Source organism: Fringilla coelebs (genome assembly GCF_963513975.1).
Source record: "Fringilla coelebs genome assembly, chromosome: 9".
NCBI classification, from domain to species: domain Eukaryota; kingdom Metazoa; phylum Chordata; class Aves; order Passeriformes; family Fringillidae; genus Fringilla; species Fringilla coelebs.
The window spans coordinates 30,398,692-30,414,145 of record NC_140067.1 but is presented as its reverse complement, the minus strand read 5'-3'; the positions used below and the strand labels follow the sequence as shown (position 1 = coordinate 30,414,145).

General features: G+C 60.0%; 2 protein-coding genes across 4 annotated transcripts; both read right to left on the bottom strand.

Moving 5' to 3' along the window:
- Positions 1-327: 327 nt before the first annotated feature.
- Positions 328-4,678, bottom strand: LOC311156842 (flavin-containing monooxygenase 5-like). The gene is made up of 8 exons (XM_084211115.1): positions 4,504-4,678; positions 3,203-3,391; positions 2,963-3,125; positions 2,213-2,355; positions 1,791-1,990; positions 1,352-1,701; positions 833-905; positions 328-741 (listed from the first exon to the last, which is right to left on the bottom strand). Exons 1-8 carry the CDS (start codon positions 4,636-4,638, stop codon positions 384-386), a joined length of 1,611 nt encoding a protein of 536 aa, XP_084067241.1. The 5' UTR covers positions 4,639-4,678; the 3' UTR covers positions 328-383.
- Positions 4,679-5,265: 587 nt separating this feature from the next.
- Positions 5,266-15,374, bottom strand: LOC311156910 (flavin-containing monooxygenase 5-like). 3 transcript variants are annotated; one of them, XM_084211239.1, is made up of 9 exons: positions 14,786-15,374; positions 8,818-8,975; positions 8,429-8,617; positions 8,189-8,351; positions 7,813-7,955; positions 7,272-7,471; positions 6,651-7,000; positions 6,257-6,329; positions 5,266-6,057 (listed from the first exon to the last, which is right to left on the bottom strand). In XM_084211239.1, the coding sequence occupies exons 1-9, from the start codon at positions 15,180-15,182 to the stop codon at positions 5,712-5,714; spliced, it is 2,019 nt and encodes a 672-aa protein (XP_084067365.1). In that variant the 5' UTR covers positions 15,183-15,374; the 3' UTR covers positions 5,266-5,711. The 3 variants fall into 3 exon arrangements, with proteins under 3 accessions (XP_084067365.1, XP_084067363.1, XP_084067364.1); XM_084211237.1 differs by lacking the exon at positions 14,786-15,374 and adding an exon at positions 9,410-9,541 and having other exon boundaries at positions 8,818-9,036; XM_084211238.1 differs by lacking the exon at positions 14,786-15,374 and adding an exon at positions 9,410-9,527 and having other exon boundaries at positions 8,818-9,005.
- Positions 15,375-15,454: the final 80 nt, after the last annotated feature.

Here is a 15,454-nt window from a genome sequence, read left to right as displayed (position 1 = left end):
CCGAGGGCCGGCCGGACCCCCAGGACGGAGCTCAGACTGACGCAGCCAGGCAGTGTGCTGTCCGGTCCCCGCGGCACGAGGACAAGCTTTATTCCCTTTTCCCGAGGTCCCCCGCTTGGGCACATTCCCAGTTTCTCCACCACCTCCGTGACCTAACTCATAGATAGAGCTCGTGAGGCTGCCGGGCCTGGATTTAGGGAGCTGTTCCCAGCGCAGCCCGTGAGCAGACTTGGTGGTATCACAGGGGGAAAGCGCAACAGAGCAGGCTGCACCTTCAAGGAACGGCTCCCTCCGTGCTCCGGCGCAGCTAGCGAGAGACAACAGACACAAGCCAGAGGGAAAAGAAGACTGCCGGCAGCACCCGCTGTCTCCTTCCTTTTAGGTTAAGCAGAGAGCGACACGTAGACGAGGGTGGCCACAATCATGCCGATGCTGAAGAGCACCGTGAGGACGTGGGGCCGGGCGCTGGGGCGGGCGGGGCGGCGGGCGGCCCGCGGCTGCAGGGCGCTGAGCATCCGCTGCCGCTGCCCGAGGATGGCCTCCCTGGCACCCGCCCACGCACCCGGGCCCCGCAGCCGGTACTGGTACGGCGTGCAGGGACCGAAGGCCACCTCCATGGCTATCTTGGGGTCCGTGAGGAACAGGGAGAGCAGGTTGGGCTTGACTCCCAGCTGGCGGGCGAGGTCGTCCATGTAAGGGATGTAATCCACCTGGATGGTGTGCCGCTGGCTCTTCACGTACCTGCGGGCAGGGAGGGAGAGAGGGCGGGAGGGTCTGGCACGGGGAGCACCGGGGGTAAGGGTGGCAGGGCCGTGCTGCACAGGGGCCTTACCGCTCAGCCATTCTCTGCTTGGTTTGTGTGATTTCGGCCAGCATGTCGGCGGGCGGCGGCAGGCCCTGCAGCCCTGGGCAAAAGGAGGCTGGAGCTGGGGTGTGGGCTGTGCTCCTGCCATAGTCTGGATGGCTCTGCAGCCCAGTCAGGAGCAAAGTGGGAGACATGGACAAAGAAAGTAACAGAAGGAAAGGAAAGGAAATTTCAAGGATAGGATAGGATAGGATAGGATAGGATAGGATAGGATAGGATAGGATAGGATAGGATAGGATAGGATAGGATAGGATAGGATGGGATGTGGTTGCAGGCAACAGGATCAGTTAGTGACCCCCACAAGACAAGACTCCCGCAAGAGTAGTACAAAAAATGCAAAGTGGGGTTTTGTCCTCATGAAGAAGCAAAAGGAGGATTAAAAGGTGAGTGTGGAAAGGTGGCATGTGAGGGGATGCCATCAGCAATAACTCAGTCTTGGCTTGGCTGGGGGAGCCCAGCTGCATCCCCCAAACTGCCCTGACTTACCTTTGAAGACGTAGATGGCCCAGCGACTCTGGAGCTCTGAGATGGGCATGATGGCTCCCCAGGGCTGGATGAGGCCAATGAAAGCCAGCGTCGGCTTCTCCAGCTCAGGGGGGAACATGAATTTGTAGAGGGGAATCTGGTTCTCCACCACCTTCACGCAGTCCTCAAGGAATGGGAAGGAGAAGTTGTATCCTGTGGCAAAAACTACCGCATCGACATCTTCCCTGGTGCCATCCTCAAAGATGGCAGATGTCTCTGTGAACTCCTGGATGTTCGGCTTCACCCGCACCCTGCCCGAAATGATGCGGTTGGGCAGGTCATCGTTGACAGTGGGGTGCTGGTCAAGGATCCTGGAAGGCACAGACAGACCTCGTTCAGGTCCTGGCAGGGGGATGGGCATTGCTGGAGCAGGTACCTGGGATGCTGCTGGGGCGCTCACCCGTGCTTGGGCTTTAGGCCATAGAGTGTGTGGTCAAAGCGGGCATTCACCTTCCACTCCATGAAGAAATTCAGGATACTTGTAGGCACCAGGTTGTGGATGAGATGTATGAAGCGGCGGAGGTAGCTGAAATCAAAGGGGTACCCATTGTCCGCCACTCGGTACAGCACCCAGGACCCACGCCTGGTGCTGAGGAAAACCTGGAAGGCAGGTGAAGAGAGGTTGTGGCACGGCAGCGTGCTCAGACTGGGCTGGGCCCCTGCTGTGCTCCAGAGACAGGGAAGGCAGCACAGCTACTGGGACCATAGTAGCCACCCCCACAGAGAGGGGACAGGGTGCTGGAGGCTGGAGAGCCCACAGGGGACGGTGGGTGATGATCGGTGCCCTCTGGGGTCCCATCCCTGTGAGCTCTCCCCGCACACCTGCTTGGCTGTGTGGCTCAGCTCCACTGCGATATCGATGCCTGAATTCCCAATGCCAACCACGACCACCCGTTTTCCGAAAAAGGGCTGAGGGCTCTTGTAGTCCCGGCTGTGCAGGTAGCAGCCCTCAAACTTCTCCAGCCCTGGAAGAGAGAGGGAAGCCATGCTGGGATGTGGAGCAGGAGAGTGGCTGCCCCCTGTTCAGACTGGTAGTGTGTTTTGGGAACAAGCTAGCACCAGTGTGACCAACCAGAGTTATGAAGCCCTGGGGTAGTGCCCAGAGAGGTGGTGGCATCACCAGTATGGAAGATTCTCAGTGTAGCCCTGATCATCTGGCTCTGGCTTTGGGACTAGCCTGGCTTCAAACAGGGCTTGGTCTGGTGCCATGCATTTCCAGTAGAGGAACAGCCAGGGTCTGTGCCATCTTGCCAGATCCTGGTGACAGTGTTCTCCAGGCCTGTTCCCCAGGCAAAGAGGGCCTCCACAGCCGAAAGCTCCCCTGGCATTTTCCCCAGGCACCCAGAAGCAAGACCACCACCAGTGCTGAGCCCTCCAGCCATGGTGAGGAGCTGGAGGGCTCAGCAGGTGCTTGGCCAGCAGCATGGGGAGGGAGCCATGTCTCAGGTGGGAGACGCACGCCGGCAGCGGTGACATCTGCCAGCAGGATGCTTTGGACACTTGCAAGCCCACCTGGTGTGTTAAAACTGCAGAGGCCTTTAGGGATGTCAGGGAGCAGCCCACAGGCAGTACCTGGGAAGGAGCTGAGCGGGAGATGAGCGTTGGTGTGGTGCCCACTGCACACCAGCACGGCGTCGAAGACGGCCGCCTCCTGCTTGCCCTCGCTCTCCGTCACCACCTCCCACTGCCCGCTGCTGGCGAAGTCGGGGCGCTTGGACACGCGGCACACGCTGGTCTGGCACAGGACAGCGGTGTCAGGCACCCCACGCCCCCGCTCCCGCTGCCACCTCCCCCTCGGCCCCCAGCCCTCACCCTGAAGCGGATGTGGCGGAGCAGGTCGAAGTGCTGGGCGTACATGCGGAAGTACTCCATGATCTTGGAGTTGTGCATGTAGTTGGGGAAGTCCTCAGGGATGGGGAAGTCGCTGAAGCACATCATCTCCTTGGAGGTGTTGATGATGACGGAGCGGTAGATGCTGGCACGGCCGTCCTCGGGGTGCTCCTGTGGGAGCGGGGCACAGCTCAGTGCTGCCCAGGGAACGATTGGACACCTGCCTGCCCCGTGGGTGCAGGAGTAAGCCACAGGTTGTTACAGCACCCATCCCTGCACCCAGCAACTCTCCTGTGGTTGAGACCCTCCCCGCCCCCCCCCCCCCCCCCCATCCCCCTGCAAAAACAGGGATGTATCTCTGGACTGGCAGTGGTGACAGTGGGTCATGGTGGTCTTGTGCCTCAGTTTCCCGACTTCCACTCCTTGGCCCTGTGAGGTAGTGCATTCCCAAAGCTTCTGTGGTGCCATTGCCCTGGCTGCCACATCAGGTCTCACCAGCTGTAGAGCCAGCTCCAGTGCTTCCTGCTGAATGGTTGCTCCTGCTTACCAGGTCTGTGCCTCGACAGCTGGATGCTGCTGCTCTGGTTCTGCTCCACCAACCCTGTCCCTGACCCATCACAGGTAGAACTAGTGGACTGTGACAGATCCACCCCAGACTCCACTCTGACATGATGCCACCTGTTTCCCCCCAGGGCTCTCCCACATGCATATCAGGGCATGGTGGGAACACTGATCATTTTGTTGGTGGGACCATGGGATTAAAGTCAGCAGCTTCATTATGTGGGGGCAGAGATGAGCTCCAGGATTGCTCCAAGGCAGGGAGAGCCAAGGCACAGAGAAGGCAGGACACGGTATCTCTGTGTGGATGAGTGGCACAGAAGCAGAAAGAGGAGTAACCATGATTCCAGGAAAAGCCTGGGCAGGACAGGTACAGACAGTGAGATCAGATAAGACAAGATAGGTAGGCAAGAGCTGGGAGTGACCAAGAGCAAAACAGCAGAGGAAGGTGTGGATGAGATTGGGAAGGGAGGAATGAGAAAGGGGGAATCTGTGCTAGGGGAGCAAGCCATGGAGTAAAGTCCTTGGGGAGGCTTCATCCTGCTGCTGGTGAGCAGGAGCTGGGTCCTATGTGCCTGGCACACAGCTGGCACCGCGCTGCCCCTCGGAAAGCTGCCTGCCGCACGCATGCAAAGCAGGGGAGTGGTGTGCGGTTATCTGCCAAGGACCGATCCCAAGCCCATCCGTGCTGCTGCCAAGGAGCAGCCTGGCTGCTCGGGGCTTACCTCGAAGCGCCAGAGCCCCCCGATGTCCTTGCTCCTCTCAAAGCAGGTGGCCTCCAGCCCCTCATCCAGGCAGCATTTCAGGGCGCACAGGCCGGAGGCACCGGCACCGATGACGGCTACTCTCCGAGCAGCCATGTCCCACGGGCGGCTGGTGGCAGGGGTGCGGGAAAAGCTGTGGCCGGGAGGTGCAGAGCCAGGCTCGTCCCTCAAGGGAGGCTGCCCGCTGCTGCTCGTTTTGAGGGTGACCCTGTATTTCCTGTGGGTGGCCAAGGTGTCACAAGATGTTCTTCCAGACATGATCTACAGGTTTCTCTTACCTCCTTGCCACACCTCCTGGCCTGCCCTGCCCTCTGCAAGAGGTGCATTAAGTTCTGTAAGCCTTCAGTGATGCCGACAGTGCCCCAGGACTTCCTGGGCAGGGCAGAGATGGATTTTGGCAGGTTGTGGCGTGGAAGACAAACCTAGGGGATGGTGGTGGGGGGGACTGGCATGACCAGCCCAGGCACCTGATGGACAGGACCCCCATCCTTTACCCACTCTGGGTCCCCAGCCCACCCAGCCATCTTGTGGAGGAGCTGTGTGCAGGTGACCAGGGTGGCACTGAGCTGTGCCACGTGACCACCAGGACCCGCTGTGGCGGGACACACCTTGGGAGAGGCTGTCTTGCTGTGGAGCGTGTGTGCACGTCAGCCTATGGTGTAATAGGCCAGTGCTACAAGGCCGATCTCAAACCCATGAGCAGCACACGGAGGCTCTTGATGGTGTCAGTAACAGGACAGACACTTGGCTGTTTATTGCATTTATCCACTTAGAAAGTGTGCTCTGCCTTTGCTGCATAGCTCTGGTGCGCGTGTGGCAAAATTGGCACGGCTGGGTTACAGGGGACAGAAAAGCCCGGAGCACTGGCTGAGAGGGACTGGAATTTAGCTTGCAGTGAGCAGATTTCCTCCTCTGTCCATGACAGCATTCCCCAAAGGGAGGTGAGGAGCAAGAGCCCAAGCATTATTTTGGCAGCTGAGGAGGTTCTGTGCATCCCCAGTTCTTGGTGTGGTCACAGCTGGGCCATGCCAGGCAGGAGGAAGGTTTTTGCCACCAGAGGCTGCCAAGGGGCAGGGGTGGCCAGCCAGTCCTGCAGCACATTGCAAAGCTGTCCTGGTTCAGGGAGTCAACCCAGGACAAAAGCCTCCCTTCCTGAGCTTGCAGGGCACCTACAAGTAAGCAAAAACAGCTACCAGTATGGCCACGGCCCCGATCAGCTTGAAGATGAGGGGCATGGCAGGGGCTGAAGTGCTCTCTTCCACGTGTCGTGTCTGCAGGGGCTTGAGGATGCGCTGCTGCTGGCTGAGGATGGCCTCCCTGGCACCCGCCCACGCACCCGGGCCCCGCAGCCGGTACTGGTACGGCGTGCAGGGCCCAAAGGCCACCTCCGTGGCCAGCTTGGGGTCCGTGAGGAACAGGGAGAGCAGGTTGGGCTTGACCCCCAGCTGGTGGGCGAGCTCGTCCATGTAAGGGATGTAATCCACCTGGATGGTGTGCCGCTGGCTCTTCACGTACCTGTAGGCAGGGAGAGAGGGCAGGTAGGTGCTGGAAGCAGAGCTGGCAGATGCCCTGCACACCAGGAAGGACTGTGGGTAGTGCAGCCAACCACATCCCTGCCCTCTGTTGGCACACAGAAATGTGCCAGGATGCATCCATGGGACAGGATGGATGCCCACGAGCAGCTGTGCCTAAGGCATCCCCACAGGGATCTTACCGCTTTGCCATTGCTTCTTTCTTCTGCTCAATGTCAGCCTCCATGTCGTGCTGCGGGGGCAGCTCGTTCAGCCCTGGGGAGGATGAGACACAGCGGCCACTGTAGTGCTGGCCTTGCGTGGGTGCTGTGCCTCTGCCAGCACCACCGCGGTGTGTGGGCTCGCACCTGAGGCATGTCTAAGTGCCACGGGACGGGAAGGAGCAGCCTGTGGAGCTCAGGGTATGGATGTGCCTGTGCTGCTCAGAGAATAGGCCATCTCACTGTGACAGCCACAAGGCAGAGTGCCATCACCATGGCCAGGATGGCACAACCAGCTGCTGCCTTCTCAACATGGCTGGGCACCATCTGCCCTCACTCCAGGACTGCATCCACAGGGCAGGTTTGCCTGACTTACCTTTGAAGACACGGGTGGCCCAGCGACACTGGAGCTCTGAGATGGGCATGATGGCTCCTAGGGGCTGGATGAGGCCAATGAAAGCCAGCGTCGGCTTCTCCAGGTCAGGGGGAAACATGAATTTGTAGAGAGGAATCTGGTTCTCCACCACCTTCACGCAGCCCTCAAGGAACGGGAAGGAGAAGCTGTATCCTGTGGCAAAAACTACGGCATCGACATCTTCCCTGGTGCCATCCTCAAAGATGGCAGATGTCTCTGTGAACTCCTGGATGTTCGGCTTCACCCGCACCCTGCCCGAAATGATGCGGTTGGGCAGGTCATCGTTGATGGTTGGGTGCTGGTGAAAGACCCTGGAAGGTGCGAGAAGCCATTAGGGCTGGGAAGGGAGTGTCTCTGCTCCATGTCCTGCTCCAGCTGCTGCTCCCTTCTCTGGTGCAGCTGCCGCTACACTGCTGTCTCCAAGAGTCCTTGGAAGGGGCAGTGGTGGCTCCCTCAAGCATTGCCTGGGCACAACAAAACAATAACCCAGTCCAAGCACAGGGTGCAGGGAATGGCCAAGCTGGGCAGGACACAGAAGGCGGCAGACGATCCCTTCTGGGCAGGGGGAGTGTTTGGTGATACCTGTGCTTCGGCTTGAGGCCGTAACATGCGTGATCAAACCTGGCATTCAGCTTCTTCTCCATGTAGTCGCATGCCAGGGATGGGCTGAACAGCCCCTGCAGGAATGCCTTCAGGCGGGTGGTTAAGATGGTGTCGATGGGGTAGCCTCGATCTCCAACACGGTTGAAGATCCACGCACCCCGGCGAGTGCTGAGGAAGACCTAGACAAGGAAGAAGGATCACTGACTGCAGGCAGTGGTGGTCCTGGGAGGGCTGCCCTGTGGGGCACGTGCCCTTGCCCTCGGATCACTCTGTTTTTTGCTGTCCAAGCACTGGATAAAGACCCAGAGGGCAGAGGGAGCTGGTGACTGGCATCTCACAGGGGAGTGGCACCAAGTCTCAACTGCCTGGCAGCTGGGATTGGCAGGAGGTAGCATTGCCAAACACAGGGAGTGCTGGCATGGAGAAGGAGCTGTGCATGTGCCTTGGTCCTGGTGTCCCCGCAGAGCTGACAGTGTCCCACAGGGGCAATCCTGCCCACTGGGACCCTACTCCTGCTTACCTGCTGGGCTGTTTGGCTGATCTCCACAGCCAGGTCTGACCCCGAATTCCCGATCCCGATGACAACAACCCTTTTGTCTGTGAAAGCCTGAGCATCCTTGTAGTCTCGGCTGTGGAGGTAGCGGCCCTTGAACTTCTCAATTCCTGTGAGCAGAAGGAGGAAGGATGCTTGGCTTCCTGGTGCCAGGTTGGAGGATGACCCTCTAAACACTGGAGACGTTCCCTTACCCCCCCAAACCACTCCTGGGGAGCACAGGAGCACTCCTGGAGTCAAAGCAAGGCAGGGAACTATTGGGGCTGGGGGGAAGCAACAGGGGGAATAGGGACTGGCTTTCTAGTGTCTCTGGTGTCTCCTCACACCGGTGCACAGGCAGTACCTGGGAAGGAGCTGAGTGGGAGATGAGCGTTGGTGTGGTGCCCACTGCACACCAGCACGGCGTCAAAGACGGCCGCCTCCTGCTTGCCCTCGCTCTCTGTCACCACCTCCCACTGCCCGCTGCTGGCGAAGTCGGGGCGCTTGGACACGCGGCACACGCTGGTCTGGCACAGGACAGCGGTGTCAGGCACCCCGCGCCCCCGCTCCCGCTGCCACCTCCCCCTCGGCCCCCAGCCCTCACCCTGAAGCGGATGTGGCGGAGCAGGTCGAAGTGCTGGGCGTACATGCGGAAGTACTCCATGATCTTGGAGTTGTGCATGTAGTTGGGGAAGTCCTCAGGGATGGGGAAGTCGCTGAAGCACATCATCTCCTTGGAGGTGTTGATGATGACGGAGCGGTAGATGCTGGCACGGCCGTCCTCGGGGTGCTCCTGTGGGAGTGGGGCACAGCTCAGTGCTGCCCAGGGAACGATGGGGAAGGGTGGCTGGGGCTGATGAAGATCTTCTTTTCATGAAGCCCCTGTCCTCAGTCTCACCCACGGGATCCCACTATGGCCGGCTGCCCCCCACCAGCCACCACGGAGCCCTGCGGTGCTGACCCCAAGCAGGACAAGTGGCCAGCAGGGTTTACCTCAAACCTCCAGAGGCCTCCGATGTCGCCGGTCCTCTCGAAGCAGACGGGCTGCAGCCCCTCCTGGAGGCAGGCTTTGATGGCGCACAGCCCGCTGCTGCCCCCGCCGATGATGGCCACCTTCTTTGCCATGCTGCGTTCCACCACCGGCTCTCTGCCTGGGGACAGCGTCGGACAGCGGGCCTAGGCTGCCAGAGATGCGACTGTGCAAGACTGACCCTGCTCAAAGAGGTCCCAAGCAAGAGAGGCAGCCCCTCAACAGTGTGTCTGGGGTTGCAAAGCCACTGCTGTCCCCCGCCAGGTGTGGACCTGGCCATTGCTGGATTTTGCACTACTGTGGTGTTGCCTCTGGATGCCTGGAGAAGAAATCCTACCGAGTGTCAGGGAGCCTCAAAATCTCCCCGCCCATGCCAAGTCCCGGCGATGGAGGTGCCCTGAAGTGCTATGCCCTGCTGTGGGGACCGACAGCTCCCTCCCGGGGGGTGACAGCCCCTCTGCCTGCCCTTTGCCCTCTCCCTTCCCCGGGGAGATTCCTGTTGTGCTATCCCGGTGCCCGCTGGCGCCGGCAGCTCGGGGGACACCCTTCACCGACCTGTGGCCGTGGGACGAGCAGCCCAGGGAAGGCTGGCGGCGGGCACGGGGCCGTGCTGGGGTCTCTGCCGGGGTGTCCCGGCTCGTGAGGGCGACCGAAGCCTGGCCGTGTGACGCGCAGCGTCCGGGAGCGGGGCCTCGCCCTCCGTCACTCCTCCCACGGGCCCGGGGGAAGGAAGCCCGAACCCGGCTGCCTCCCGGCCGCCTGCACGGCTGTTCCGGCAGCGGCGTCGCCGCAGCCTCGGCCGGCGGCCGCGGGAGCCATCCCAGGCGCTGCGCGGGGACGCGGACACGAGCCCATCCTTGTGGTTGCGTGCTTGGTAAACAAGCGCTGTCCTGGACTTTGGCCCTAGGATTATCGGGATCAGCCCACGCCCGCTTATTCTGGTACCCGGGGTGACACACCGCTCTGGCTGCTCCAGTGGCAGCCGGCACTGGATCGCCCACATCCCCTGTGCCCCTGGGCTGGGCACGTCGGCACAGTGTTCCTATAGCCACGGCTCACCCCTGGGCTAGCAGAGTCCTTGGGACCAGTGGAACCCCGGTGAGAGGAGCGCCACGCTGCTGGGGTGTCCCTGGTGTGAGGGTGGTGGGACCAGCCAGGAAAAGGCTGTCCCTCAAAGCAGGAGGCACAGACCATGTGGATCCAAACTTGCTGGTGGCTCTTGGCACACTAACAGCCAGACAGCCCCTGAGGCTGCAGGGGAAATTTGCTCTTCCATATGCAGAGAACTTCGCTGTAGAGCTGAGCAAGGCAGAGGGGCCAAACTCTGCAGCTGAAATGGTTTTAACCTTCTAAAACTAACAGTATATTTGCAGTAAGCTTAATAAAGCTCTTTCTTACCCTTGCTGTCAGCAAGGGCTGATCTCTGCCTGGGGCAGAGATGCTGAGCTGCCAACCCACACTGTGCCTGCCTGTCAAAAAGCATCAAAAGCATCTTACCAAGCAAGGGATCAGCACAGGAATGGAGAGGTGGCAGCACTGGCAGTGCTACTCTTCCTGCTCTGCTGTCAGCTGGCTTCTGGCTCTTGCAAGCTCTGCACAGACTGCCCAAGGGTAATGGGTACAGGCAGAGCTCTCCACCGCTCTGCTGTTGCTATGAAACCCCTGTGCAGGTTGCCTCTGAATTTGCCCTTCTCCTGGCAGGAGGCTGCATAGCCTTGGACTTTACCCCCCTCTAGCTGGATTCAGTACAAACCGTGCTGCCGGGCAGCAGGGGCAAGCCATGACATTTTGGTTTAGGTTGGTATTTGGTTGGTTGATGTGTGTGGAAATTCACAGTTCCCCATACCTGGCAAGCAGCCAGGCTGTAGATTGTGTACAGCAGTGCCTGCTGTACAGTGTTTGCTCTGGGCTTCCACAGTGGGCAGAAATGCCGTGGGGCAAGTGGAGCAGAAAGCTCCTCAGTCCTGTCATGGCTGCACCATGCTTGGAGGTGACAAGCACAGGAGAGCAAAGGTCTCTCTGGTGGAGCTGCAGAGAAGCATAGAAGAGCTGAGAGGGTGGCCAGGCAGCCTGTGACCCAGCAGGGCTGTGCAGTGGTGATGGTGGGTGCTACCAGGACCTCATGGAGTGTCATGCAAGTGAAGCAAGAGCAACTTTTTGGCACACACGTTTGTGGGAGCCACAGATGCACAACAAGCCCTGCCCACCCAAACGCGGCCCAGCCAGTGTGCCACCTGCCTGTGCTCCCACAGTCACCACAGGGCTGGTGTGTCCTGGTGCTGCTGTGCAAATGCCAGACTGGCCCAGCTGGCTGCCTGGCATGCAGTGCAACCCAGGGGATTATTTTTTGGTCACTGCAGCACCAACCCAGACCTGGAAGCTTCACTGGTTCACCTTGTCAGTGGGTCAGGGCTCAGCTCCAGGGGAACCTTGTCATGTCAAGCACTTCCATTTCAGCCCCTGTACAAGTGAGAGTGACATGGGGCTTATACCAGCAGCCATCAGGCTGCTCCTGCACACACCCAGGAGAACAACACACTTAAACACTGCCTGGTCTTAATATTACTTAATTGGTGCTTGCCAGGGCCTGAGTACACTAACAGACGTCAATGACCACAAAGAGCCTCACCTGGGCCCAATCCCTTTACCCACGTGCCAGGAGCACTGTTGAAGCTGATTATTTGAGCTCAGTCTAGAGCCCTCACTCCCTGCCTGGCTGTGGTCCCGGCTGAAGTGCATTCTATGATTTTCTGGCTCAGTCTCGGCCCCAGCTCATTATAGAGGCTCCTTGTGGTCTCCTCCTGCCAAGGACCAGCAGCCCTCTGTGAAAAACAGGCTGCCAGTGGTGCCAGGGGAGGAAAGCCAGCCTGCTTAGAGCCCAGGGAGCCGAGGCTGTGGTTGGCAGAGCCAGGCCCTCTTGCTGGAGGAGGTGCAAGGCTCAGGCCTGGGGCTGGGTGTGTTTCTGGGCCGTGGGAAGGGGCTGGCTCTGCAGGACTCTCTCTGCAGCCTGGGGTATGCTATTGATCAGGAATTGCTGTGAATGTGTTGTACCCCCTGAGAAACTGAAAACCCTGTAGAGGGAAAAAGGAACTGGGAAGCTGTGGACGAGAACTTGAGGAGCAGGCTGCTGCTGGGAGCTGCTCACCCTGTTGCCCACTGAATGATCAACCCTTCAGTGCCACTATCCTTTCCCAATGACTCTGGGGGCCATGTTCTCGACATGTAGCCTTAGTTCAGCACTTAAATTGAGAGCAACAGCACTTAAGTTGAAAGCAATAGGGAAGAGATTGCCTAGGGAGGCAAAGCTCTGTCTAACTCTGAGGAAAGAGCCCTGTGGGTTCCCTCCAGGCAAGTGTTGTAAAACAGGCTGTGCAGGGTATGCTTATGACAGCAGCATGATCAGTGTATTTATAGGATACAGATACAGGGGTGATTGCAGAGAAACCTCTGCAGAGTCACAGCTACCACGTACACCATGGGCCATTGCAGGTGCCCAGCGAGAGCATGCAGATTCACAGTATGAGCAGCGAGCTGCCGGCCGGGTGTGCTGAGCCCTCCCCAGGCTCTGCAGAGACTGCTTTTGGTCACCAGAGAACAGTTAGCGCAGACCCTGCCTGACAGCCAACAGGAGGGCAGGACAGCACCAGACATCTGAGTGCAGGCCCCGGAGCCTGCAGCACCGCTCGTGTGGAAGTCTTGGCCGAACTGACGGGGTTCAGGATGCCACTTCAGCACCAGGAGCCCCTCCCGTGCGTGCTCAGAACGCCGGCGCACGGCCCCCGCTTTGTGCCGAGGCCGGCGGGCGGTCAGCGGCTCCAGAGCGCGAAGAGGGCGGGCGCGGTGGCCGGGGACAGCCAGCAGTGCTCCACCACGCCGTAGAGCGCGTAGCCCAGCAGCAGCCCGAAGAGCACGTCCGTCATGTTGTGCCTGCCCAGCATGACCCGGGAGATGCTGACGATGAGAGCCCAGAGCACCACGAGCACGCGCAGCGGCACGGCCAGGACCAGGTGGCGCAGCACGAAGCGGCAGACGAGAGCGGCCCTGGTGGCGTGGCCCGAGGGGAAGGAGTACTTGTCCACCGAGATGGTGACGAACATGTCCATCTTGTTGTGCGTGGGCCGCGGCCGCTTGACGAGCCCCTTCACCACCGCCACCATCACCAGGTCCAGCAGCAACGCTGGGAGAGACAGCAACGGGGGTTACTGAAAGCAGAACCAGCAGCCAAGGGCCGGCGGCTGTCAAAGCTGCCTGAAGGTGATGTTTTCCCCATGGCTGCAAGACCCAGGCAGGGAGAGCACAGCACACAGCTGCTCTGGGCCTTCTGCAGCAGAAGGAGCACATCCTCAACCTCTGCTCCTCTGCACACACCCCTCTTGCACCATCAGCCCCTTGGCCTGCCACAGCTGACACTGACAGGGCCCTGCCCGGCCTGCACCCCAGGGATTTTCTCTCTGTGCAGAATCTGATCTTGCCATGACTCTGGGCCCGATCTGCTCCTTAATCTGAAGGCAGCAGAGGCAAGAAGTCCCCAGAGCTCCCTTCCTAGCAATGCTGACTCTGCACTGCTGTCTGCCCTGCTGACCGGGGTCAAACCGGCTGGGTGAATGATCAACCCACTCCCCTCGGGCACAGGTCAGTGCGAAATGCTCAGGGCTGGTGCACTGCCAGGGCTCCTGGGGTCTGCCTGCTCCCTGCTGCTGGGGGAGAAGTTAACCCTGCTCTGGTCCTCAAGAGATGAATCAAGGATAAGTTATGGTGGCTTGCCCCTGAGGGCTAAAGGCTGTTGTCACAGAGGAGGCAAAGCACCTGTGATAAATGTTCAGCCAGTATTTGGCAAGAGCAGCTTCTCATGTAGGGCAGAGGATGCTTTCTCCATCCCTGTTAATTCAGTTTAGCACAGCACCCACAGCCAGGGCTACTTCTTGTGTAAGAGACCAACTTCTCTATGTCTTAAGACACATTTCTGGACACCAAATCTTTTGGTCACTTCAGTTAATTTCCTTTGGTCAATCATTTAAGACCAAATTTTCTTTCTTTTCCACATGTAAAACTAGATCAATTGTTTTTTCTCTTTCTACACAGGGTCTGGGAATTCAATTTGGACACAAGGGAATCCTTCTTCCCCACATGGGTGCTGCAACCCAGGGACAGATCCCCAGAGAGGTGGGTGGCTCTTGCCCAGAGCACTGAGGTGCTGGGACAGTTTTCCTTGGAGCAAAGGTTAGGCTGAAAGCATCCAGTTCTGCTGTGGGGCTCCAATTTAACATGTGCTGCTAGATGAGAAAGATGCACAAACCTATGTTTCCCACCAAGCAAATTTCAATTCAAAATTGAAGTGTGAGATCCTAATTATTTGCAACTTAATACAAGACTAACAACAGGGAATCTGAGGTCTGGTGCCCTAGAGATATAACAGTTTCTAAATATGCAAAAATTAATCCTCTTAAATATACCTAGGCTGTTCTCTGTGTGTGTGTGTGAAATACTACAGCACGCAGGATTAAAGTCGTGCTTTAAACCAGGTTTCCTCACTGGCTGGAACAGAACAATCCACGAAGGCCCTGCGGGCAGGGAGCCAAGGGTCTGTGTGCCAGAGCAGCTTTTCAGGGAAAGGCCCTGTGTCTCAACACTCGGCACCTGCAGCGTGCTGTTGTGACAAGCCTGGGGAGCTGAGCAGCTTCGGCCGCGAGAGCGTTTTGTAACCGCGGGAGCAGTTTGCAGTCGGCAGTTTGCCAGCGCGCGGTGGCAGCTGTGCCAGGTGACTCGTGTCGCTGCCCCCACGCCCTTAAGCCGCACCACTCCTTTGCCACCGGGCACGCCGGGTGAGCCCGCACAGGCTGCTCAAAATCGGCTCTCGGGGCTTCGGCTTACCCAGCTCTGCCCCGTCCCTCGGGTCGCCCTCCCCAGCCCCGGGGCGGGCCCCCGCCTCACCGAAGAGCAGGTTGAGCAGCACCTCCCTGGCCGCCGAGCTGTCACTGTGGCAGAGCCCGTAGAAGGTGCCGAGCAGCCAGGGGATGCCGTGCCCCGACACCTCGATGACCTTCATCAGGGGCCGGGCGCTGCCCCAGGCCGAGCCCTCCCCAGCGCACACTCCCAGGCGCTTGGAGGCCCAGAGGTCGATGGCGAGCAGGGAGCTGAGGGCGATGCCCACGAAGGACGGGTTCAGCTTCATGCAGTCCTCCTCGGGCAGCGGGGCGGCGGCGGCGGCGGGCTCCCTGCGGCGGGACGGGCTGTCGGGGGCGGCGGGCCCGCGCTGGCTCAGCGACAGGAACTCCAGGCGGCCGCCGCTGCCGGCGCGCCGCTCGCGGCCGCTCCGGGGGCTCGGCATGGCGACGGCGGGCGGCCTGCGGGAGGCGGGCGCCGGTCACCCGCTGCCAGGCCCGCTCGGGACCCGGCATGTCCCCCTGCCCGGGGCCGCTTCCTTCTCCCCCTCCCCGCGCCCTGCCCGTTATCCCCGCCCCGCTCTCGGCTCGTCCCCAAGGACGCGGCGGGTGCGGCGCGCCCGCGCTTCCCCCGGTACCGGGCGCCCCCGGCGCCGCTTCCGCTTCCTGTTCCGCTTCCGCCCGTGACGCACGCGCCGCTCCCGGCGCGCCCCGCCCG